This window comes from Eublepharis macularius, chromosome 14 (assembly GCF_028583425.1).
Source record: "Eublepharis macularius isolate TG4126 chromosome 14, MPM_Emac_v1.0, whole genome shotgun sequence".
Taxonomy (NCBI): Eukaryota; Metazoa; Chordata; class Lepidosauria; order Squamata; family Eublepharidae; genus Eublepharis; species Eublepharis macularius.
This window is the reverse complement of record NC_072803.1, coordinates 8,169,975-8,196,744: the sequence shown is the minus strand read 5'-3', so window position 1 is coordinate 8,196,744 and position 26,770 is coordinate 8,169,975. Positions and strand designations below refer to the sequence as shown.

At 48.2% G+C, this 26,770-nt stretch overlaps 1 protein-coding gene across 1 annotated transcript in view; it reads right to left on the bottom strand.

Moving 5' to 3' along the window:
• The window catches only part of GRIK4 (glutamate ionotropic receptor kainate type subunit 4), a 363,935-nt gene that overhangs the window by 54,164 nt on the left and 283,001 nt on the right, over positions 1-26,770 (bottom strand). Inside the window, exons 10-11 of the mRNA XM_054997839.1 lie at positions 17,243-17,350; positions 15,817-16,020 (exon numbers count right to left, since the gene is read on the bottom strand). Of these exons, the coding sequence (XP_054853814.1) occupies positions 15,817-16,020; positions 17,243-17,350 (312 nt within the window). The remainder of the gene's footprint in view (positions 1-15,816; positions 16,021-17,242; positions 17,351-26,770) is intronic.

Here is a 26,770-nt window from a genome sequence, read left to right as displayed (position 1 = left end):
GGGCTGTGCAGAATTGCCCAGGGAAAGAGAGTTTAGAAGTTCCCAGCATAGGGAACAAAGGGAGAGGGCTGGCCTTTGCCAGCCTGTTCCTGGGGTTATGGGTGTGGGGCAGGTGGGGGTGGATTTGGGTCTGTGAGGGGCTAATGTGGGGATTTGGGTCTGTGTGTGGCAGCTGGGGGGGAATTGGGTTTGTGTGGGGCTGTAAGGGGTGGACTTTAGGGGATGAGAGGACCTACTTGGGGAGGCCATGAAATGCCCCCCCAAGTGGGAGCAGTCTGAGCCTTGGTGGGGGGTGGGAGGAAGGGTGGGAGAAGGGCCCCAGAGGGCTGGGGGGCATTTTGCATGCAAAATGACACCCCTGGCAACACAAGCCTCCCCCAGCTGTCAGTGGTAGAGATGAGAGCAGAGCACCTACTTGGGGAGGCCATGAAATGCCCCCCCCCAAGTGGGAGCAGGCTGAGCCTTGGTGGGGGGTGGGAGGAAGGGTGGGAGAAGGGCCCCAGAGGGCTGGGGGGCATTTTGCATGCAAAATGACACCCCTGGCAACACAAGCCTCCCCCAGCTGTCAGTGGTAGAGATGAGAGCAGAGCACCTACTTGGGGAGGCCATGAAATGCCCCCCCCCAAGTGGGAGCAGGCTGAGCCTTGGTGGGGGGTGGGAGGAGGGGTGGGAGAAGGGCCCCAGAGGGTTGGGGGGCATTTTGCATGCAAAATGCCACCCCTGGCAACACAAGCCTCCCCCAGCTGTCAGTGGTAGAGATTAGAGCACCTACTTGGGGAGGCCATGAAATGGCCCCCCCAAGTGGGAGCAGGCTGAGCCTTGGTGGGGGGTGGGAGGAGGGGTGGGAGAAGGGCCCCTGAGGGCTGGGGGGCATTTTGCATGCAAAATGCCACCCCTGGCAAAGGAAGCCTGCCTCTTCATTTTTTCCCCATAGGAAATAATGAAGAAAGATCAGCAGCAGCATGCTAACAATATGCTGCTCCTTCGCTTTCTTATGGGAGGATGGGGGGACCTGCTTTGGGGGGCCATAACATGGCCCCCCAAAGTCCAATCTGTCTGAAACTTGGGTGGTTGTTAGAGAAGGGTTAGAGGAAGGTCCCCACCAATTTTGGGCTTATTCGGTGGGAAAATGCCTCCTCCAGGCGTCCTGGAAGACGGAGGCATTTTCCCATAGAAAAGCCGAAAGAAAGCCGAAAGAATCCCGAAACGTTTCGGCTTTTTTCTTTCGGCTACCCGAAACGTTTCGGCATTCCCCGAAACGTTTCGGCATTCCCCGAAAGAAGCCGAAACACTTTTGTTTCGGCATTCTTTCGGCATTCTGAATGCCGAAACGCACATCCCTAGTTAAGAAAAAACGGCAAAAGGAATTATACCACATTTTCAGCTAAAAGGAGTCTGCGTTTCCTAACGGCTAAGGATCAGAATCTGGCCGCAGCATAAGTCACTGAGCTCTGAGTGTCTTCTAAAAGGAAGTTGCGCAAGATTTCTGGCCTAAAGTCGAGACAGGACTGCAAGGGGTTAAGTCGAGACAGGACTGCAAGGGGTTAAGTCAAGATAGGACTGCAAGGTGGCTTTGTCTCCAAGATCTTCCTTTTCCCACCTGCTTGGTTGTTGGGGGATGAACTTTGACTCAAGCTCCACAGAAATCAATCCACGTCAAAAAGTACATGCCGGCAGATGATCAGGCTGCCTAATATTACATTTGCTAATAGTTTTATCAGCAGTGAAGCAGGCTGTAATTTTTCACGGAGGACATTTTTCCACTCAGTGCAAAGTACAGACCATTTGAAATCGATAGCATTTGCAGAATGATGTCAATTTTGATGAAAAATGCTTATTATTTTCCAGCAAGGAATACTGTAAAAAGACATTTCCCCTTCTATAGGAGTTTCTCCCTAATACAGATGACATATTTAGGCCAAAATGTCAGTTACAAATAATCGTTTGGGGGTCTCTGCGTTGGTGATAGTTTACTTTTTTTAAACTAAAAAACAAGTCTTCTACTTTCCCAATGTACCTGTGTTGTGTCAATTAAGAAATAGAGAAATCTGGGCTGCAAACTCCTCAGGGCAAGAGACCTGTTCCCTGCTTCCTAGGCAACCTGGTGCCAAATTAACATTGACACTGCAGTGCGTACAGAAAAAGGGCTCACCCGTTCCTCCTTGCACCTTTTCCCCAACCTGAAATGGCCCCATAGAACTCCTCTTTGCCCTGTTTGCTGGGGGTGAGTGGTGGCAGCCTGTGTTCTAATACAGCAACTTGGCAATTTGCTTAACAGAGCAAACAGTAGCTCTCTGAGGCTATTTCAAGTCAGGCAAATAGGATGGGGTGGAACATGGAAGTCCCTCCCACCTGCACAATGTAGCCCCAACCTGAATCAGGCACTTGGAAAGCATTTTTTAATTGGAAAGCATGAAGTTCCCAGAATGTGTCCATGACTCAACCCATGGTTGCACATCTGAGAAACATAATGTACATTTGGACTCTCTGACTGGGACAGCAGCTTGGACAAAGGTGAGGGTTAACCAGGCCACACCTACCCCCCCCCCCCCCGGCCCCATGCTGTTTCCCCAACAAAGATCCCCTCCAAGTAGCTTTTAAATGATCATTATCATTATCATTTATTAAATGTATAGTCCACCATCCTCATGGGTGGGCTCAGGGCGGATTACAGCATACAAATAAATACAATAGATAAAACAGTAAAATCATAGAATCACAAGAGCCAATCCAAGTTCAGCGGCATAAAAAATAGCTCCAGAACGTAATTCCCAGTGTTCCGGGATGGGATTCCCTTCACCCTTCCTTGCACCCATATAGGAGAGGAGAAGGGGTGAGATGTGAATGAATGCTCAATTGGTCACAGCTTGTGCGTGGGGGCAGATGGTCATATTGCCCCCCATTGGTAGGAGACCGGCCGGGAGGCTAGTTTGATGGATCTGAAATGCTGGCCTCAACCAAATGCCTGGTGGAACATCTCTGTCTTACTGGCCCGCCGGAAGGACACAAGGTCTTGGCGGGCCCGAGGGTCTTCTGACAGACAGTTCCACCAGGTCGGGGCCAGGACTGAAAACGCCCTGGCCCTGGTTGAGGCTAGTCGAGCCTCCCTAAAAATAGAAAACACAGGAGGTCTGGCCCGGACTTTGTCTCCAAGTCAAATCACTGGCCTAGACTCAATAGTGGGAATAGTGGATGTTGCCAGGACTGGGGTTTGAATCCTCACACAGCCACGAAGCTTAACAAGGGGCTTAGGGCCAGTCATTCTCATTAGCAGGATAATGTCCATGTCTGGTGCCCTGAGCTCCTTGGAAGAAGCTACAATACAACTGTGCGTGAAAACACACCCACACAGCCCACAGTTCCTTCCACGTGAGGCTGTGTGACAAGTCCGGCAAACACTGCCTTTTCATCTTTGACTGTGCCAATGGCTTGTTGGGTGCAAGGGGGGGGGCAGGATTCACACACACTGGCACAGGTAATTACCACGATGCCAATCCAGCAAGAATCACCATGCACTCAACTCTAGTTAGGTGGCAGGTGCAGAGCCCTTCCGTGTTAGACTGTCTGTACCATTAGAAAAGAGCAAGAGTCCAGTAGCACCTATAAGACTAACGAAATTTGTGGTAGAGTACGAGCTTTTATGAGCCACAGCTCACTACTTCAGATACAGCTAGAATGTGAGTCCATCTTTCCTTATATCTTGGTGGGTGGAGTGATTTCAGATGCTGAATGACAATAGCTGGTGGATAACAATAGCAGCTGTGATTGGATAGGGTAGGGTATGCAGAGGGGTGGTGAGTGTGGAGGAATCAGCATTGGTAATGAGACAGGAAGCCTAGGTCTCGATTCAATCCAGGTGGATGCATTGTCTTGGGAGCTTTGTTATCAGTTGCAATTCAGCACTCTCTCTTTCTAATCTCCCTTTGATCACTGCAGAGGAATAAGTGAGGGAAGTCTAGCAAGTTCATCCACACGGCGGGGAACTTTGCTCTTGTGTGCACATTTCCCTTCTTGGCTCAGGGCAAGGCATGCTACGGTAACAGTCAGCCTTTAGGCATGTGATGAGCTGCTCTGCCTCTTCTTCCGACCATCTTTTAACAGACTTTGGCACTTATCTATTTACTGATATCATTTTGAGGGTAATTTTAATCAGATATATTTTTAGAATTTTAATTTGCCAATTCCACTTTTTTTTTTTTTAAATCTGCCACAACCCTGGTGTTCATTAACAGTTCTATTTTCTGCTTGGCATCATACAGCAGTTATTGCCCCCACCCCACCGTTTCTTGCAAGTGTTTTGATGAGCAACACGGGGGTCACGATGCCTCTCAATATCTGGAATTCCGGCTGTCAAGAGTAAGGGTTCACATTTAATTCAATATAAAGGACAGCCTGAGATCCAGTGTGATTAGAGCTGGGTGTCTCCCAAGTTTTGTTGTTGTTTTTGCAAGTCTGCAGTGTCGATTTTATCAATAGGAGGGTTGCCTAGGATGGCAAGTGGCAGCGCCGTCCTAGGAGGGTCTGTGCCCTCCCAGAAGTGCCTTGATATTGCTAAGAAACTGCAGCAAAGTTGAAGATCCTGAAGCTAGAGAGAGGCGAACAAGAGGAATGCTACCCGAATAAGGACAAAGCCAGAAGAGCAAAAGCTTCCTTGGTATGAAGCAGCAACGGAGGGCTGCAGGAGCTCAGCAGTCCCCATCATCATTAAAGACAGCGGGGACGGGCAAAAGAAGATGCAGAGAAGGGTAAGGCTGGCACCACATCGGCACTGGGAGAGGAAGAAATGAAAACTTCCACCACAGCCCTTCGCAAGCATCCGAAGCGCAGGCTGTGTTTGGAGAAGCTTAATGTTTTGCCTAGGGCACTGCGATGCCTAAAGCTATCACCAGTCCCTACCCGCAACCACTCAGTTTATAAAAATTCATACGGTTTCTATTTTTTGCTTTGCCATGAATTTTAAACAGATCAGCAAGCGGACGGGCATGGAGCCCACCGCACCGTACCCGGTTGACAATAACGAGACAAGTGGCAGAGTGCAGAGCTAGCTTACATGGAAACAGGCTTGTATTTTCATCACCTCGTCCTCCCCCCACCCCCCAACTCGGCTTCTTCTGTGTTCCCCTCGTACCTTGCTATTAACCTAGATTATTAGTTCTGTTACAGGAATCGGAACAGAGTCTCGGTATACTGCCACTCACAGAGGGGCTCTTCCCTCTGACTGAAACCTCTCCATTCTAGGAGATGTTGCAGCAACAAGCAATAAATATCAGCCAAGATGCAGCTGAGGGTCGTTTGTTCCAAAGGCAGCAGTTTGGATGCCAGCTAATTAAGTTACATGGCACTTGACAAAGCTACTTCTCGGCCTGCTTTCCTCTTTTCTGAAGATGAGTGATGGGCGACAGGTAAATTGGGCTTCGTTGGTAGCTGCTTTCTGAAGAATCTCTTCCAAAGCATCCCCAGCTTCTCAAGAGCTGGATCAGCAAGAGGGTTAGCTGCCGACATCTCCTCACTGGATGATGAGACATTGCTAAGGACAACCAGGGCTTTTTTTCTGGGAAAAGAGGTGGTGGAACTCAGTGAGTTGCCCTAGGAGAAAATGGTCACATGGCTGGTGGCCCCGCCCCCTTAGCTCCAGACAGAGGGGAGTTTTAGATTACCCTCCACGCCACAGCGTGGAGGGCAATCTAAACTCCTCTCTGTCTAGAGATCAGGGGGCAGGGCCACCAGCCATGTGACCATTTTCAAGAGGTTCCAGAACTCCGGTCCACCACGTTCCCATTGAACAAAAGCCCTGAGGACAACCAAAAAGTTGCGACCAAAATACAACTGGATCAGGATGAAGGAAGTGCTGTCACACTGCTTGGAAAATTCATTTACTGGCTAGGCTAGATAATACATTTGGTTTTGGGAGAAGAGCAAGATGAAAAAGGTGAACGAGAAGCTCTACGGGTTTAAGACAGAATGCCTTTTTCTCTCTGGTCAGCCTTACTGTCCCTGCAGGCCAAACCCTTCATAGCTTGAATGGGCATAACACATTTTGCGAGTCATTCCTTTTACAAACACAAACACAGAGAGAAAGTGTTCATTTCCGCTTGATTCACACAATTCATCAGCTTGTTTGTTTCCAAGGCAGTAAGGCTGTGACCAGAAAAGAAAGTTATTCAGGATCCGTGCACGCTCAAGCTGTACAGGAACCAGCTGAGCCCCAGTGGAAGCCAGGCTTTTTGCTAGTCTGGAAGTCAGGCTTTGTTCTCCAGTTGCTCAAGCTGAACTCTGGTAGGAGTTTTAAGTCACAGGCCCAATGCCTGAAGCTGTGTAGTCCGAGCAACCACCACATGATCTCTAACCCTTCTCAGCCAGGCACTTTGGCCTGATTCACTCATGCAGGAGAATAAAGTGGTAGAATGGACTGCACCACTCTAGAGGTGGATTATGCTACTTTGCATAAAAAATTTCACGCAAACAGAAAACTAGTATAGCAGGCAGAATGCTTCTACTCACTCTCTCCGTGTTTGCTCTATTGGTTTTCTTGTTGCAATGTCTAAAGTATGATCTTCCCCCTGTAATCTGATGGAAAGCAGTTCATTCCACCACCTCAGGGGAGACTGAGAGCCATGCTACAAGTGACGCCTGACACAGGTTGGACACTTGTCAGCTTCCCTCAAGTTTTGATGGGAAATGTAGGCATCCTGGTCTTGCAGCTGTAATGGAGAGCCAAGCTGTAAAACCAGGGCGCCTACATTTCCCATCAAAACTTGAGGGAAGCTGACACGTGTCCAACCTGTGTAAGGCGTCACGTGTAGCTTGGCTCTGAGAGGCTTTGAATGGTTTTCTGAAGCAGCGGAGTTGCAGATTTATGCTCTTGCTTGGGGTTTCCGAGTCCTGGGTCTCAGGGGCAGAGTCAGCCAGGCGTGATGTCCTTCTACCCTGAGTGGCCTGTGGAGGGCCAGGATTCGTTCTCTGGCAGGCCTGGTTAACTTGGGACCCTGAAGCAAGCTCTTGATGCATTTGCACATTCATTCAAAGTATTTCTCCTGCCCCGTTCCACATGGGTGACAAAAGGAAACAAACAAAGCCGCTACAATATTATTAATCATAAATAAAATGAGAGCGATGGCCTTGCAGGTTCTTGAGATGTCCTAGGACAGCATGATATGCTCCCAAGATGCAGCTCAGGAGCTGGGCAACGTTCCTGTGCCATTATAAAACAGCACGTCTGGGAGGAGAGGCCAATAGTTCAATTGTCTCTCTACCCAAAGGTGAACTTCGGGCATCAGGAACTGGAGATTATTCCACACCCCTCTTGGACGTGCTGGAGGGAGATTTGCACAGCAGAAGAAGGTTCAGCGCCCCTGACGACAGCAGAGGCTCATTCTCTTGGAAGCAAGAGGAAAATGAAAGGTTTTCTTCTGCACAGAGAAGGATAACAGTGCGGGAATTCAGGGCCATGAAGGGTCATCGAGCCTCATCTGCAGGAGGGTATTAAAAAGGCTCAAGGCCTTTGTGGCAGGTCATGGTCAGGGCTTGGCTGTCTTGGCTCATGCTTCTGAGCATTACTGGGCTTTTACACAGGTCGGGGGAGCATCACCCTTTCACATCAGGATGGTAACACACAAATGAAATTAAGCTACTCATGTATTTTATGTCTTTCCTTTGTAGAACTCTAGAAAAAGGTGGCTGTGGAAGGGTCTGAATTTGCACAGTGAATGTCTAAAACCCTCACCCACCATTAGTTATACAGAACACTCTAAATAGGGTTGTGTGAGTGTGCAAACGTGGGAGGGTGGGGTGTGGCTGGACACTCAGTACTAGGGGTGTGGGTCCAGGGTTTACTTTGGCCATAGAATATCTCCCTGTCAATATCTCGTGTAACTTACCAAGGCCAGGGGAGGGCTCTTTAGAGAGCATTACAGCGGGGAATGAGAATTCAGACGCTCAAGGCATCGTCCAAATGATTCAGGAGCAGGACTAGGCAAGCTGACTCATGACTGCCTGGCTTACCTGTATGTGCAGTTATTTAAACTTTGTACAGGTATTACAGAAGAACTCTAAATTTAATTCATTTCATGACTCAGTGGGTGAAACAGGCATGGAAATGCAAGAATTTCAGTATTTCTCCAAATTAGGCTAGTCTTACACAAGAAACTGCAAATACAGAAGTGTAATAGGAAGATAACGGCTAGGATCCTCTAGAAGCTAAGAACCAAGCTACAAGTGATGCCTGACACAGGTTGGACACTTGTCAGCTTCCCTCAAGTTTTGATGGGAAATGTAGGCGTCCTGGTCTTGCAGCTTGGCTCTCCATTACAGCTGCAAGACCAGGACGCCTACATTTCCCATCAAAACTTGAGGGAAGCTGACAAGTGTCCAACCTGTGTCAGGAGTCACTTGTAGCTTGGCTCTAAGAAGAAAAAGTCACTCAGTACTGGAATTGGGAAAAGATGACAACCACAGGGTGAATCTGCACACACACATCACTCTGGATGCAGTGGGCAACTACTGCCCCGTTTGTGTGGCTGCGTTGAGCATGCGCTGCCTCCACTTACTGACTTGCCAATAACAGCCCCCGATGGGGATGCTGGTTCCATGCACAGCAAGCAAAGTTCTTTTAAAAAAACCCAAACTTGACAAGAGTGTGTTTCTAAAAACACAACCCACGCACAGATGTAGATGTCTGTCCAAGAAACTGAAAGATGGCTGTAAACTTGGCTTTTGATTGGTTGAACTGCTCATTTCTACATGGCCACTGGAGATGATCACTACTGTTCTGGAATGTGGAATTCCTTGCAAGGCAAGCCATCTTCCATATGTATCACCTTCTCTACAGTTAGACGCTAACACTGGCTAACCGCGGAGACTCTCAAGATGGAGGGCTGAGTTTTGAGTCTTGTCCTGTTTGGCACCTCTCCTACTCCCACCTCCGCCCATCAGTACAGCTTAGTACATGCCCAGAATTGGAGGTTTCTGGGGGGGGGGGCGGGGGAGGCAACATGTATGCATTTCTGAACTTCTTGTTCAAAACTTCTTGGGTCCCATTTTCTTCATCTGCGTGCAGAGGGCAGATCCCATCAGGCTGTTTTTCTTGCAAAGACTTCTGGCAGTTACAATAAAGGGGAAACTGTCCAATGCAGTTTCATTACAGCTCTAGTTAAGATGCGACCCCCCCCCCCAAAAGGCTTATGGTTAGTCTGGAAGCGGTCAAGAATTATGCACTGGTTGCCAAAACTGGCATTTAAATCCCATTTTTTGAATCGTCCATTTTTGCTCATAACACAAAATCAGCTTCAGGTACCTGGATCAGGCATTGTTTCTACAGTTTGCTCTGCTCATCTCATCTCCAAACCAGAAAACTCTGACCTCATTGCCCCTAGCCTCCCAGCTGAGGTTGCCAGCAGGGCTTGTTTTCAGCAGGAATGCAGTGGAACAGAGTTCCGGAACCTCTTGAAAATGGTCACATGGCTGGTGGCCCCGCCCCTGATCTCCAGACAGAGGGGAGTTGAGATTGCCCTCCGTGCTGCTCAGAGGCTTGAATGGCAATCTACACTCCCCTCTGTCTGGAGATCAGGGGGCGGGGCCACCAGTCACGTGACCATTTTCTCCGAGGGCAACTCACTGAGTTCCACCACCGCTTTCCCCTGAAAAAAAGCCCTGGTTGCCAGCATCCTGGTGGGGCCTGAAGTTCTCCCAGAATTATAACCGATCTCCAGATGACAGAGATCAGTTCCACTGGAGAAAATGGCTGCTTTGGAAGGTGGATTCTGTGGCATTACACCCCACTAAGGTCCCTTGCTTCCCCGAACTTTGTCATGGCTGTTGTTAGTAGACCTTGAACAAATAAAAAACTTGATCTATGAACCGCTCTCTTCAGCTTGCTACCTGCTATTTACGCTTTTTCAGTTATTTCTGCTTTCCTGCCTCCTCTCTTGTCCCTAGAATGGATCCTATCAAGATTTTCTTCCTTGGCACTGATCTGGCAAATGTCGTTCTTACGAGTAGGGAATAAGCACACAATGATGCCCCTGGAATCCTTAGCCCAGAGAAAATATCAAGAGTTCTTGTAAAAACTATTTCCTCTGCTTTTTCACATTTTCATTTTTTTAAAAATGGTGGCCAAAAGAGAAACACTGGCTTTTGGCCAGACCATTTCAACCAATATTCTGCTGCCCAAACCAGGGTTTTTTTTCAGCTGGAATGCGGTGGAACGGAGTTCCGGCACCTCTTGAAAATGGTCACATGGCTGGTGGCCCCGCCCCTTGATCTCCAGACAGGGGGCAATCTAAACTCCCCTCTATCTGAATATCAGGGGGCGGGGCCACTGGCCACGTGACCATTTTCGCCTAGGGTGATTTAAACTTTAAAAAACTCCCCCCCTTGTTCCAGCTGACCCAAAGTGATGTCATTGTACAGTCCTGAGTTCCACCACTGAGTTCCACCACTTCTTTTCCCAGAAAAAAAGCCCTGCCAAAGACTAAACAAGATGAACAAGTGAATTAGTATTTTACATGCAAGGGGGAAATTTTGCCACAGAAGTACATTCTTCAGCTGTGGAGGGGGGGGGGGGAAGGTATGTGTCTTTTCACTGCACTTTTTAGATTAGCTATGTGTTCGCCACTTGAAGTCTTTTATTTCACTCTTATTAGCACATCGTATGAATTTCTGCCTGTTTCTTTCATCTACTTCTCCGCATTAAAGCCCTACAAAGTACAGAAGTGTTTGTAATTAACCCTGCACTGTGGAAGCCTGTGTTAATTGTTTCCTCCTAATTTTCATTCTTTCGGAATTCTTCTTTTAGATAAAATGTTAAAAGGTTTGAGTTTGCATCTGAAGGACCGTAAAGGACTGTTTCTATCTATACATGCCTGCTTGTGCTCTGAGATCATCTAGAGAGCTGCCGTGTGGGAATCCACACTACCGGAAGTGCATTTAATGGGGAATCACGTGACCATTTAACTTTGGAACTCCCTTCCCCAAGAATTGTTTGGGCCCCCAAAGATGAGACTTTAAACAAACATTTTAAAAATAACAGAAGCTTTTAAAATATTATCCTTCATCTTAGTTTAAATCTGATGCAGCATATTTTTATTACATGCTGGCTTGTGAGTAGTTTTATGGAAAGCATGCACAGAAGTATCTTAAATAAGTAACCGAATGGCTTTTAAAAAGATTATTCATGGAAGATCCCATCATAAACTTTATGCTATTAGCTCATAGCCTTAGCAAGCATCACCAAAAGAAAATGGCACTCCAGATAATCTCAATGCCAGTTAAAACCCATCAAATATCTATTAAAATCAAAATACATAATAATAATTAAAATCATAAGTCTTACTAGCAAGAAATACAAAATTAATAGTCATTTGCTATTCCTATATTAGCACATCAGACCCTGCATAGAACTCACAATTTATTCATCAACCAAACGAGCAACAGAGTTTGGACACAGCCTTTATGACCAAAGTGGTAAACTTTGCCATTTGTGATGTTACCCATTTATTTCTGTCAGCAAGCAATATCTCAAGTTTATTCTGGTCCAACCTCCCTGGATATCATAATAAAATATTTCCAAGATCTCTTTCACATTCTGCTGTGAAAAATCACATGGGCTAGGTCCAAATATGTTTGAATCTTTATCAGAGGGCCTGCGGTATGTGGTGTTATCCTCAGAAATGAGACAGTGGCAACCAGAGGGAGAGCCTTTTCTATTACAGCACCTCACTTTTACGATTCTCCTAACAGAGAAAAAAGATACAGGGAAGAGAATAACTGGCACTTATGTTTTGAGTTTCAGGTATCGGATGAAGCCAGTTTTCATTCTCCAAACCTTTTGCTGCCGGGTAATAATTATTTTTGGTAATTCTGATGCCTTCAATTTTAGGCTGATGCTTTTCTTGCAATCCAATATTTGAAATGTTAGTCTTCATTTTAATTCCTATGTTGTTTTTACTTTTTAGTCCATTTTATAACAGATGGCCACAACATTTGTTTTGAGGTAGCATATAAATAAATACAAACAATTAGCTTGCATATATAAATGGAACCTCAATATACTGAGGCAGTATACTGTTGTAAGGACTAGAGTTACCAGGTCCTCCCACCCTCCAGGCAGGAGATGGAAGGCCTGGCACCTACCTGGCATGCATGTGCGCTCCTGGCCTGGCCAATGATGTCACTTCCGGGAAGTGACATCATCATGTGGGCTGAGGGCCACCCCGGGAGCACTCCCGTGCTTTGCCAGCCCAGCCAATCTGGGCTGATTTGGGCTGAGTTGGGCCCAGATCAGGTCGATTTGGGCCAGATCAGGTTGCTGCAGAGTGCAGGAGTGCTCCCTCTCTCTGCAGCGGCTCTATCTAAGCCTGATCTTGACTGATTCAGCCCCAATTCGGGGCCCAGATTGGGCCACTGCAGAGCGCAGGAACACTGCTGAGTTCTGCAGCGGCCCCATCCATGGCAATTAAACCTGGATCGGGCCGCTGCAGAGCATGGGAGCGCTCCTGTGCTCGGCAGCCTGATCCGGGCCAATTCAGGCCCAGATCAGGCCACTGCAGCGGGTGGGAGCACACCGCGTGGCCCAGGAGAGCATGCTGGGAAGCGTGTCCCCCCTGCCAGCCAGCTAAGTGGAGGGGAGGGGAGGGGGGATCCAATTAATGTCCAATTAAGTAACTGATCCCTGATTGCTTCTTGTAAGTGGGCAATGCCCCTAGATTTCAAAAAGCCTCTTTGTCGCTAGGCAAGTTATCAGCTTCCACCTTTCAGCCATTGCCCACCACTTGCAATATGAGAGAGAGCTTCTCAGCTCCGTGCCACTCGCAGGATGCCTAGAGTAAGCTGGTGTGGATGGACTTTGTGCTAAACCTTGGTAAGATCAACCAAATTTGGAACCAGTTCAGAGAATGTTAGCCAGCCAGTACTATTTTAGTTAGAACACAGCTAAAACAGCAAACTTTGTTTGTTTTCACGCCTTGCCAGAACGCTTTAAAGAGCAGTTTCTACTTTGCATATGCTCCTGTGTTCTTTCTTCAATAAACTCCAATACTATTTTACCTGCCTCTGTTCAGTAATGCTTGCCAAGGAGATACACACACTCTAAAGAACCCAGGAAGCCGAGGTGCTTCTCATTAAACGACCAGAGCTCTTAGAAGCTCCTGGGAGCCCTGAGTGGCTTGGATAGCCATCAGGGACGGGGGATGAGAGTCTCTGGGACATACAACTACTGAACCACAGATACTGAGGAAAGACAACATGAAAGAGCACTGCATTTCTGCCCTGCTTGCTTGCTTCCAGAAGCTTCCAAAACTCTTAGAAGGCTCTTGGAAAATGGACACTTAGACAGGCCCACCCTGATCACAATATTGGACATACCCAAATTCCCTCTTGGGGCTGATTCTGACTGTGTGAAATAATCCCAGACCTCACTGCAGTGGTTTCCCTGCGGCTTAACTTTCTTCACTTCGTCCCCTGCAATTTAAATTTGTTTCCCACCCATCCTTTTGTAACAAAGAAAAACCTCTCCTAAATGTTGGCAAAAATCATTTGCTTCCATGGAGAGGCAAGGGGGAAGCACTTATCTGCACAAAAAAACCTACGGTTACCACTTGACAGAAAGTTCTCAGTGCCGCACCTGAGACGTAGCTTCCTTCTTCCCTCTTTTGTTCAAAGACATCACACGCTCCTTTGTGACTGTTCCTCCTCGCTTCCACACTTGCAAAGCTCTTTATCTCTATAAAATTTATATCCACAGCCCAAGGCACCAGCAAATATTCCAATAGCAAATAGCAGCAGAGCTGGGCCGGCTCTCCAGCTGGTATGTAGCCTTTTATGAGATGGAGCTTCTGCTGGCTTTCAGGGCCCCTTTGACACAAAAGCGGCCAACAAGTATCCCTCCCAATGAAACCAGATGAGGACAAGAGACGGCCCCTGTTCTCAGGAGGGGTGATGCTAGCATGGGAGGAAGGCTGTGTCCAAAGCTCACCCTGAATAACCCAGTCCTTTTGATGGATCTGGAACAAATTGCACAACCTGCTCTTATGGAAAGCCTCCGATGAAGAAAGCAGATGCACTCTTTGTCATGGCCCAGTCTGAGAGTGAGGTCTCCTCTGGAGGAGAGGAGCCTCGTGTAGCCAGCCAGGACTCCTCAGGAGAAGAGGAGCCCTGTGTAGCCAGCCCTAGCCCTGATTCAGCAGAAGCCAGCAATCAGGAGCAACAGCTGCTGGCTGATCAGAGCTTAAAGCCAGCAGCTGAGACACCAGCACCCTCTAGCTCCAACACCACAGGGGAAGCTCAGCCAGGGACTTCTACAGGTGCAGCGCAGCCAAGAGCCTCCACCCCCCCAGGTTCACCCACGCCCAAGGAACGCCGCAGGCAGCGCCAGAGACTGGAACTGCAGGAGAGACGGCGCAGTGCTCGCCTCTTAAGCCAACGCCAGCTGTTGGAGAGTGATGATGAGTAGTGGCAGGATAGAGCCTCAGCAGCTGGCTGAAAACCACGCCTGGCTAGAAGAGCCAGTCTGGAGGAACTGCTGGGCGTGGAAGCAACGTGTCTACTGCCTGCAACCACTCTGTGTTTGGTGAACCTTGCCTGTGCCTGCTTTTGGACCTGACACTATCGGTGACTGACCTTGGACTGTGCCTGACCTTGCTTTTGGACTCTGGACTCACTCCTGGCTTTATCTCGTGCTCTGACCACCGGTTTGACTTGGCTTTTGCTCTTGGAACTCCCCTTTGACTTTGGCCTTAAGGTTTGGACTTGAACCACCCTGCTTGGGCTGGCCCAGCCTGTGACACTCTTCAAGCATCCAACCTCTCTCTTTCAGCCTGAAATGGTACAATCTAGCGACTGATTTGTGACTTGAAGAGTGCAAAGTTGGTTGATCTTACCAGAATCGGCGCTCTCCCTGGAGTCAGGCCTGGCTCTGGACTTCCCTAGGCCAGGGTGGTGGTGGAAAAGCTGCCCAATTGGTTGACTTTGCTGCTGGCCTCCTGTGAGACTTTCTCTTTTCACAAGAGGTTGGGAGAACCAGCTTGGAATGTGCAGCTCCCTACCCAAGACTGCGGGCTAGGGAAGAGAGCCATATCGGCTCTGTCCTTTCACAGATCGCAGGAGACTGGCTAAGAACAGGAGGAATAAGGTGATGAGAACCCTATCCCTATTTTCAAGCAAGGGGTGATGGAAGGAGATTTGCCTGAAGGAGGGGGTTTTGAGTGATCATCTATCAATGGGTCTTAGTTGGATAATTTTTGCACAAAACCCACCCAGAAATGCATGTCCCTCTTTAATTATAAACCCAGACTGCTTGCTTTCCGTTCAGTTCCTCTTTCAGATCCCAACAGCATTACTAACAGCTTCAAGTCACAAATCAATCGCTAGACTGTACCGTTTCAGGCTGGAAGAGAGAGAATGGATGCTTGAAGACTTCTCAAAAGAACTCAGAATGTCCAGAAAAGTGCCCAGAATGTCTTGGACTAAGGGCCAAGCTACATGTGACGAATGACACTTGAACGGCAAGTGAACAGACTCACGTGTATTCCTCCCTGTTCACTTGTGCTCCACTTGATCACGTGGATCAAGTGGAGCACACGTGGAGCGCAAGTGAACAGGGAGGAATATACGTGAGTCTGTTCACTTGCCGTTCAAGTGCCATTCGTCACTTGTATCTTGGTCCAAGGCAAATCCAGAACCATTCCTCCTAACGTGCAACTTTTGTACATAGAAGGAACTTTAAAACATGAAAGATTCCTCCCACCTGCTGACGGAAGCAATGCAGTCCAGCAAACTGACCATGCCATTCTGGTTCATAAATAGCATGCAGACTTTACTCACCCGAGCAATCAGCTCCCCAACCATCCCGGTCCAGGTTCCGTTAGCCTCGGGTACGCCGTACACTCCGTCGCCCACCAGGTGGATCTTGTAGTTGAAGTGCAAGATCTCAGCCAGCTCCTTCAGCATGTCTACGCAGAAGCCTTCGTAGCGGTCGTTCCCTTCCAGTTCCTGATGGTTCCCCTTGAGCATTAAGTAAGGGTTTTCCTGCATCGAAACTGGGCAGCTGTCATTCCCATCTTAGGCATGAAGTTGCAACAGCACTAGATTTAGCACAAATTGGAAAGCAGGGGCTGGTGATGTGATGGACTTACTGGGAATCTCACCAGGAAGGAAAGAGAAGGAACCAGAGGAAGGGACTCTGCAGACTCTTCTCTTTTTATGCTGTTTGGGATGCAGCAGCAATGGCCAGACTTAAACGGGACTTGCCCCATGCTTGGTGAGTTGGAAATGACTTAAGTCCTATCCACTGACATCCATAATGAACAATGGCATTTTGTGAGTTAACTGATCTACTCTGGCAAAGATGGGGCGTATCAGGGAATAGAGATGAAGCTATGAATTCTAAGCAAGGCTGGGCTGGGGGCTACAAGCAACAGTCAGTATGCTGGATGGGTTCACTGGGTCCACGACAGAGGTAGATGAGTGAGACAGTTGGCATCTCCAAGATGAGCAAGGCTGGGTCTTCTTGACAGTTGAGTCAAGAAACTTTCGTCTTTGGAAGGGCCTGGCCCCTTTGATGTGTTCTGCAGACTGCCAACCGCCCATGCATGGTCTATTGACCAGATAATAGCAGGGCTCACAGAAGCCTCAAGATTGCCACACACTTCAATGGTGCTTCAATTGAGAAGGGTGCCAGGCAGAGCACAGCATCTCTTTGAGCTTGGGATTGTCCATAACATGGCCAGAGAGAGTCACGGACACAGTCTCAGGCATGTTCTAGGGAATCTAGCAGGTGAAAACCAGAAAGCATTTGGCCACAGCAGCACGCCAATGATGCAAAGAATTTCTGAAGGCAGGATGTACAAATCTTGCATGACTCAAACTGTAGCCATCTTAAGCCCAGCAAGCACCTTTGTATGGACAGAAGAGGTCTTCTCCATACCCCACCTGTTTTCATAACCAAAATGACACCCGAAAAGGGATTTCAGGCTGTGCTGCACTCCCAAGTTCTAGCCCATTCCCAACAGCTTCCGAACTCATCAAATGTAATTTCCATGCAACTCATCCGTGTGAGTTTAACTGGATGGTCACTAGTGGTCCTGGGTGTGCGATTAATGACCCAGGTCACCTGTTCTTTAGAAACTTGCTATCTATGTGTGGAAGGGTTGGGGAGGGGTGATGAGGACAGGTAACGGTCAATATCCGGAGGCCACCCTTGAGACACCCCTATAGGAAAGAAGAGATCAACATGGCCCTCCAAGCTTACCAGGATGGTGGTGACGATGAGTGTGGTGTTGAAGAGGGTCTCCGAGACATTCGAAGAGAAGAGTTGGTTGTCCATGGTAAGGCCTTTGGTAACATGCCAGTGACCGATCTGCAGGGGCGGAGGGAAGAACAGAGACACGACATTTATAGAGGAAATTGTCTGCTTCTACCATATGGCTGTGCTCACAGATATCCGTCGGGCCAGCCCCATAAAAGGCGGCTCTTGATGCTTCATTAGCTTTATAGCGCACCCCACCAACATTATGTCAGAGAAAGGAATATCGGCTGCTGTTTGGCTTTGGCAGAGCTTGCCAACGATACCGTCTCAGCACACGAGGAGCTGCTCCAAGTCACAGGCCTAATTTCAAGGGGTGCACAGAGGGAACTGCAGCTAAATGCTTTTGTGGGCAAGATATAGAGGGCCTTGCAGGAAAAGTACCGAAGATTGAAGACCGGAGCTATCCTACCTGGGTTTCTCCTAAGCGTAGCTCCGCAGGGAAACGAACACATCTTTATTGCTTCCGATGCTCCCCATTCCATCTTAGCAATCTGCACTGAAGCAAAGTCTTCACAGTCCTGTTCAGCGGCTAATTGCCCCAATTCCCCGCCCTCTAGTGCTGCTGCCTGGAGATTAATTAACCCCTTCCAGAAGACACCATTCAGGCTAATCAACCCCAGCCATTCTACAAGGAGTCTAAACCTCCCTATCTAAACTTCCATGTTATACTTATTAAAAGTAATTTACACTCTCCAGTGGAAATGGAATGGAGCCATAAATCCTTCCTGACACTATAGAAGGGTCTAAGCTCTTCGCTGCGTGCGATAGAAATATCACCAAACCAAGGAGGAAGCAGCCAGAGTTATGAATTTCCAATTCTTCCAGTCTGGGCAGTGACATTCTCTCCCTTGTTCTTGGAAAGCTGCCCTCCTCTGGTGATCTGACCACGTTTGACATCACTGTGGTCTCCTAAACAATGGTATAGTCAACTACGTTAAACTGCCCAAGGGTTAAGCTTGTGAAAGCAAAAAAGAGAGTTCTGAAGTGCGGCAGGAGCCCACGGCAAGCTTTGCCGCTTGGTTGCACCTTAAGATGAGATTATTAGGGGCCGAACTAGATGTCGTGGCATTCTCAAGGTGGCCACAAGAATGCAGTCATGTCTTGTTTGGCACTAAGTATGAGCTGCTAGACAGCACAGACCTAGAGTTCTTCAGGTATACCATGTCAGGCTCTAGAGTGGAGCTATCAAGAAGCTCAGGTTCAGCATCATTTCTTTGCATCACAACTCATCAGAATTAAAAGTTAAGTCAAATAGCATTTCTTAGTTCCAAGTAGGTAGCTGTGTTGGTCTGCCACGGAACAGCAGGATTTGAGTCCAGTGGCACCTTAAAGATCCACAGGATTTTCAGGGTATAAGCTTTTGAGAGACAAAACTCCCTTCTTCAGGTAAGATAAAGGGCAAGTCAGCTCCAAGATCTCAAGGAATGCAAATATTGGTATGTCCAGGGCTTTTTTTCTGGGAAAAGAAGTGGTGGAACTCAGTGGGTTGCCCTCGGAGAAAATGGTCACATGGCTGGTGGCCCCGCCCCCTGATCTCCAGACAGAGGGGAGTTTAGATTGCCTTCCACACTGCCGAGCGGCGCGGAGGGCAATCTACACTCCCCTCTGTCTGGAGATCAGGGGGCGGGGCCACCAGCCATGTGACCTTTTTCAAGAGGTGCCGGAACTCAGTTCCACCACGTTCCAGCTGAAAAAAATGTGAATTCAGCGGGCATGCTGCAAGATGCACAATTCTGCCTACCACACCAGAGTATCAAGTATGTGATGGGGGAACAGAACTTCCATAGCCAAGAGGTCTCTCCTGACTGCTTTTCACCTGTACTTCTGTTCTCTGACCTCAAGTTCTCTTTCCTCTTTAATCAAACCAAATCTCAAGGGCTGTCAATTCAAACAAACCCTTTGTCACATAGCACTTGTCTCGTAAGTACTTCATGCAGATTAACTCATAGAGCCTCATAAACCCCATGTGTGCTGGGGGGGGGCATATCCTCTGGCAAGCAGAGAGAGATGGCTCTGCCAGTGGTTGCAGGACAAAGCAAAGATTGAAGAGAGCCAGGAGGCCATATTCCAGCCTACCTCAGCTGCAGAAAACACGCACTGTACTGGCAACTCAAATCAATTTAGTGCGGCTGGCACAACCCTCTCAGCGCAATGCTCTTTCGCCACTCGAAAGCCCACTTCAGTTTAATGCGATAATCAGTTTAAGTGGAATTTAAACTAGTTTAAGTGAGCATGTAATAGAAGTGTGGCCTGGTGCGGCTAGATTGGTGTTTGCCACGTGGGTGCGAAGTTTTCAGATAAAGTTGAAAGGCATCCTCTCCGACTACAACCACCGGACCACACCTAAGGGGCAAATTGAAGCTGATGTATAAGATCCAGGACTGGATCTTCTTTTTTAAGGTTTCAAGGCAGCAAGAGGGGAAATGAATCTTATTGATGCGGTGCTACTGGAGGGTGTGTGTGTGTGTGTGTGTGTGTATGTTTAACTACTGAAACCACATGCCCCTCAGTTTTTTATTAACAGCTATAGGGAAAAAAGACTGCACCCACAGGGTACCTCCAGAGAAGATGGCATGGATTCTGTTTCCATATTGGAGTTGTTATCTCTTGGCTGATGCTAATATCAGCCTGGGGGAGATATTAGAAAATGACACATCAGGAAAAGCACCACGGTTCCAATCCAATCCAACCCTCTGTAGCCGCTCTGTCAGATGATGTGATCCTGGATCTCCTTCATTATGTAAGGTGTGACTCATATATTGATACAGAAGAGAATGGCTCAAATTCTGGTGCAACCACAACGTTTAGTGGATCCCCAGAGCTGAAACATCTCCTGCCTTACAGGGAGCTTGTGAGGCTAAAAGGGGACAGTCCTGTATCCTGAAGTCCTGGAGAAAGTGAAAGAGTGCAGATATGACATTTTTATTGATACAGTATTTGTCCAGAGTACTTCGTATACACCAGCCTGTGCTCCTTACTACAGTTTTGTTAGGGAGGCCAGTGTTTTGTATCATCATATTAAATACAGAACAGCTAACTATTCCCAGGGCTCATTTCGAGGGGGAACGCGCAGGAACGCAGTTCCAGCAGTTCCCCAAAGAGGTCACATGTCAGGTGGCCCCACCCACCTGACTCTCAGCCATTTTGGGCCTGTTTCGGCCTGGATTGGGGCCGAAACACCCCAGATCGGGCCTCTGATGGGTGGTGGATCACTCTCCCACTCAGCAGCGACCCAATCCTGACCATTTTGGGTCCCTTTTTGGCCATTTCCAGCCCCTTTTTGCCATTTAGAGTGCAATTTCGGCCCTGAATGGCCAGGATTGGATCCAAAACAGCCAGGATAGGTGACGTCAGGGGGTGTGGCATATGCAAATCAGTTATGCTAATGACACACTTCTGGTGATGTCAAAGGGTGTGGCATATGTGAATGAGTTATGCTAATGAGTTATGCTAATCAGTTCCTCCAGCTCTTTTTCTACGAAATGACCCCTGACTATTCCCATCTACGTCATACCTTCCCTGGACAAATCAATGACATTATTTTGTATTAGCGCCAAGACCAGACTAGTTTATTCTCCAAAAGTTTTAAAGGTTGCCTACTGTCCCTGAATTTGGAATAGCCTTTCTATGATTTTGTGATGGGGTTTCTTGGTGGAATTTGCTGCTTGCATATTGGTGCTTGTTTAAAAACTGGATGTTTCATATTTCTTGTAGCTGATGCTGCTTTGGAGATTTTTTTCCCAAAGAGGGGAAGTGCCCTGTAAATCTGAGACACAGAGATGGATGGAGGGTGCTGCTGACAGAGGCTACTCAAAGAGTTTACATCTGAGTTGAGTTGGAAAGAGAGACTTTGGCAACCTGCTCATGCCGTTAACTACTATCTTACACCACCTGTCTGTTCCACTGTGATTACCAGACCACAGAAACACTTTATACATTTTCTTTTCCTCCCAGATCTTCCAAGCCTCCTAACCAGCCATTTAGTAACAGATTAGGTTTAATTTTGACAGTGCTCCAAGTTAGCAATCTCTTCCTTCCCTGCTGCTATGCTGAAACTAATTGGCTGCCGCCTGTGTCACAAGAGCTGATGTGACCCTTGCAAGCTTGCTGGTGTCGAGGCTAAATACATCAACGTGTCAAGGTCATCTCCCCATACTGTGCTTACAGTGGCTTGGAGCTGACCCTCTCGATGGCACAGTAATGATACTAATTGACTCCCACAGTCCTCTCTTTCTGAAGTTGGATACATCAGAGAAAACAAAGGGACCAGATCTTCTCTCCCAGGCGGCTAGCGTAAAAGTGGTTAGGGATTGGGCTTGCCAAAGAACAGCTCTGCCCGTTGAGATTTCTGAAGGCACCCCTGCCAACGGGCAGAGAAAGCAGGAGGGCACGGAAAGCAAAGCACCAAGCAAAGCAGCCGCCGCCAGCCCCTTCTTGGCAGTCCTTTCTCTCCCCTTTTCCCTGCCCGGTTCTTTCCCCTCCCAACTCCAAGTCAAAATTAACTACTAAGAACTATCATAATGGGAAACAATGATGCCAGGCAGACTGCAGCTCTTCCCTGCGGTGCCTTATTCCTTTTCCTTCCCGCTTTCTCCACCTTAAGTAGATAATAGCAGGCCTGCAGGATCAAACGGAAGGGCTGTGAAGTCCAGCATCGGCTTCTCACGGCGGCCAACCAGAGCCCTCTACACAGCCTACAAATATGGATCGCCTCCATATTTCTCCTCAGCAGCTAGTGTTCAAAAGTTTTGTTCAGCCATCGCAACAATACAGCTGTCGATAGGCCTGTGCAGGGCTTTTTTTCAGCCGGAACGCGGTGGAACGGAGTTCCGGAACCTCTTGATTCCACAGAGGGCAATCTCAACTCCCCTCTGTCTGGAGATCAGGGGGTGGGGCCACCAGCCATGTGACCATTTTCTCCGAGGGCAACCCACTGAGTTCCACCACCTCTTTTCCCAGAAAAAAATCCCTGGGCCTGTGTTCCACCAATTCTTTTAGCTCCTTCAACCATTCTCATGAAACTGCCTCTTACTGAATCCAGCCATTGGTCCATCAAGAGCACCAAGTGGCTTGCCAGAGGTCTTTGACATCACTTTCTTCCTGATCCCTTTAATTGGAGATGCCGAGGATTGAACCTGGGACCTCCCGCATGCAAAGCAGAGGCTCTTCCATTGAGCTATGGCCCCTCAATACACTTGATCTTGGTCAAACTGCTGAGAAGTGATTCCCTTCCACTGTTCTCCGCCTGCAGAGTTCCACTTCTGATGTGCAGCCAGGATGTAAGATAATGCGATAAATAATTTCTCTCTCTTTCTCTCTTTCCCTTCTGTGCTACACACAGGCTTTTGAGGAAGTGTTTTTATAAAGCTGGCTTCTTCTTCCATCTCTGGAGATCCAAATGTAGATTCTGTTTATTATACCTGGAAAGCATGGATTTGACTGAGCTACTGGAAAATCAAGTGCAGGCCAGCTGGGAAAAACAGCTTAGGGCAGACTTCACAGGCAGGGCCAGGGCACATTCCCAAGAGGCTGCTGCTGAATGAGGAAGCCTCTGACACCGTCAGATCTCGTCTAAAGACACAGGACGTGGGAACTTTGATGAAGCTAAAGAGGATCTGACAGAAGGAGGACCACCTGGGAACCCCAGAAATGCTATCTGGAGCGTCATGGAGGAAAGGCGAAAGAAAGCCAGAGTGGTGTAGTGGTTAGAGCCGCCACCTCCAACATGAACAGCATCTGCTGATGGGTTTGCTGGTGCCCATTTGCTTCTTCTAAAAGGCATCTTTTCTCCAAAGCAAACCGTCCTCCACCTCCTGGGAGCAGGAGTTTTCCAGAAGAAGCCTGGAAGCGTCACCTCGTGTCTGCAGGAAGCGTCCGTTCTGAAACAGCAGGATCTGTCAGAGGAGGATGCTTGGCTTTCACCCGCCCATGGCAGCCATTTTGTAATGACACCCAGTCCTTATTCTCAAAATTCCGAAAGGACCCACCTACTCAACAAGTTGGGGGACTCCTGGGTTAGATTAGGATCTGGGCAACATGTGTGTAAGCCTCTTCTCTGCTGTGAAACACGTTAGGTGATTTTGGACCAGTCACACTCTCTCAGCTTATCCTAACTCAAAGGGTTGCTGTAAGCATAAAATGGAGGATGGAAAAACCGTGTGGGCCAGCTGGGAAGAAGATTGGAATAAAACATATATGAAATGAAGAAAGGTAGATAGAATGGAGCCAAGAAGCCCTCCGCAGCCTTGTGTGGGCAGGCCCCATCCTGCAAGGACTTCCCAACAGCATCTTTTCTCCAGTCGAGCTTCCAGCATCCTCAACACACAGCCCTACAAATGCCGTCCTGATTAATGGGTTGGTAATATGAAGCCACTTGTGGGCCTGGATCCCCTAGCTACACGCACATGCGCTCCAGAGCTCTTCTGCTTCATGCCAGGAATGATGTCATTCCCAGAGAGACGTGGAAGTGCTCCGGGGTTCCCAGGTCTGTTCCCATGCCTTTCCCCCCTGCTGGCCAAGGGAAAGATGGGGGAGAGCTGGGGATCCCTCGCCCCCACGGGGGGGGGGGGGAATTGGATCCTTAAGCTACAGTGGAGCCCAAGTAGAGGTGGCAAGCTAAGTCTTCCATGCCCTCCAGGCACAAGCACACCATCTTCCAAGCCTGCAAGCAACGGGGCTGAACAGGCAGCCTTGCATATGCATGGATGGGATGACTTGCAACGGTACAGCCGTTCTGCTTGAAATGAAGGTAAATTTACTTTGAGTGCGTAGCACATTTATCATGCTGGCTTCCCTCGCCTTCCCCAGGAAGGGGGGCGGGGGAGAAAAAGCAATTATCATTTGCTTTTGAAGATCCTTGTCATTGCTAACGCAAAAAAAAGAGAACTTGTTTTGGCACAAGATACAGCGAGGCAATCGGGCCAGCAGCATCTTATCAGTCCGAAGGGGATTAGCATCTTGTGCAAAAATACGAATACAGATGTGACAGCAGAAATCCTAACCTGGAACTCGCAAAGGACACTGGAAGTTTGGGGATGAGGGACACCGAAATCTGGTATGTCTGAAAGCTTTGGGGAGTAAGCACGGGGGTGGGTGAGGGCGCTGCTAAAATATACAAGTAATATGTGCAATAAACATCTTCACCAGTTTGCTCACTCCGTCGCCCAGTCTAAACATGTGAATGAGTATATCTGGACACCTTTAGGATTTTGGCAGAGAATTGTAAACCCGTTTTGAAAATGGCTGGGACTGTTAGGCGGGTCAGCTTTCTGAGGCTGTTTTTCATTCCCTTATGAGAATATTTCTGGGCATCTCTAACTACCTTACATTTCTATCCTGCCTTTCTTTTGAGGAGCTCAGTACGTAGCTCTTTCCTCCTCTGTTCTGTCTTTACAACAATCCTACAAGGCAGGGCTGGGCTGAGAGAGAATGACTACCCCAAGCCCACCCGATGAGCTTCATGGGATTTGAGAGAGAGGCGGAGGAAGTTTGGGCCTGGGTGGATTGGCCATTAAGGCCACTGGGAAAGGTTCCGGGAGGCCAATGGCTCAGGGGGCCAGCCGCCACCAGGGCCATTGGGGGAACCATCCCCTCACTGAGGCCACCCCAACCACCAGTGAGAGGTAGGCACAATCTGCCACAAGCCACCTCCTTTGGGGCCAGAGACAGGGCAGACTAGGGCAGGCCCCTTTTTCCCTCTCAGTCCATCCTTCTTTGGGGCAGAGATGAAATGTGGCTTCGGCTCACTCTGTTAGCTGCTACACTACAGTAGCTTCTGGATGGAGTCCCGTTAGAGTTAAGGGCCAAGGCACCTGCCGAGCTGAGATCCGGTAGCTGAGCCTAATCGAGTATTTTGCAGGAGGCCAGAAGATCCAAGACCACACCCAGGTCAATGACCCCAGGGCACTGCTTTCTTTCCCTTGACAATACTGTGCATCTAACAGTCACGAAGTGCACCACCAGTGTACTGATCATTGGCTAGAAAACCCATAACTCTTGCACAAGTGCTCTGAAGTCCACGCATATTTGCAGTCAAGCCATTACTCCAGGGATGTTATTGTGAGCAACTTGTGCTCCAAAGGGCTTTTCTAGAAGGAAGTGACCACAGTTGCAGTGACCTGTTCACAAACACCCGGGTCATCCCTGCCAAGGTGGCTGCAGCCCAACAGGTAAGCGCTGGCTTAGCTACAAAATCTATTTTCTACAACAGAGCCTCAGAAAGAAATTTGCTGTCTTGGACCTTTTCCAAGCACAGTCAAGCTAATGAGTTTGCACCTTGCTGTGAAGAGAGTACTTTTCTTACCACTGGAGGATCTCCTCCCAAAGACGCTCAGCTAGCTTAGGCTAAATAAGAAGCCATGTTGGGACCTGGTGTATAAATATATTAAATATGAAATCACTTAACACCGCAGGCCCCTCTCTGGCCAAGTGCACCAAGGACGAGGATGAAAAGCTTTAAGCACCGCTAATTTGCTTGCTGGCTGAGATCTGGACCTGCCTCAAGATTCACTGAATTTTCTATCAAGGCGGATGAGTAGGAAGCCCTGGTGACTTGGGGAGAGGCAGGGAAAGAACTCATTGGGCTCTGCCTGGCCTTTCAGAAGTGGCATTGGAGCCTCTAACAACCCTCAACAGCAGCCGGCTAATTCACCCCTTGGGGAACAGTTTGTCTCTGGGATACAGACACCATATCTTTCTGCAGTGGGCTTAGCCAAATAGCTCTTAATTATGCCTCTTTTAAAATAATATTATGGAAATTTTTCTTAGGGCTGACCATCAAGGAGATAATGAAGAATAATCAGCTGCACTGAGATCCATAGATTAGGGTTTCAGCTCAGGGGAGGAGAGAGGGAGGCTCTTGAATTCCTGCTGAATCCATGTACGTTCCTTTGCATGTCCCTGAAGAGTCACAGACCTAAGCAATGGCCCAAATTAGGTACCATTTTTCAAACGAGTTCTTATCCCTGTCTCTGTTGACAATGCCATTTTGTCCACTGCTTCTCATTTTTAATGGCTTTAAGGGCCAATTAGCACAAGCAAGTCTTATGAAGCTATTCCCTGGACTGAAGTTGGGAGTTGCATGTTTGAATGCTATCCCATGGTGTCGGTGTGTGTGTGTGGGGGGGGAGGTCCCTGAACATTGAAAAACAGTGCGTCAGGCAGATGACTTAGGACTGAATCTTTCTCCTTGAGAAACTAGTTTTTCATATGCAGTCAGCTTTGTTTTGGTGGAGTACTGAAATATTAAATCCCCACCAGTTTTTATGAGAACCATTTGTGGGCTACTAGTGCATAGGAAGTCCTGACCTGGATGGTCCAAGTGAACCTGATCTCGTCAGATCTCAGAAGCTAAGCAGGGTCGGCCTTGGATAGTAATTGGATGGGAGACTTCCGACAAAGAACAGAGTTGCAGATGCAATGCAGAGTCTCTTGCCATGAAAACCCCACCGGGGGGGTCACCATAAGTCAACT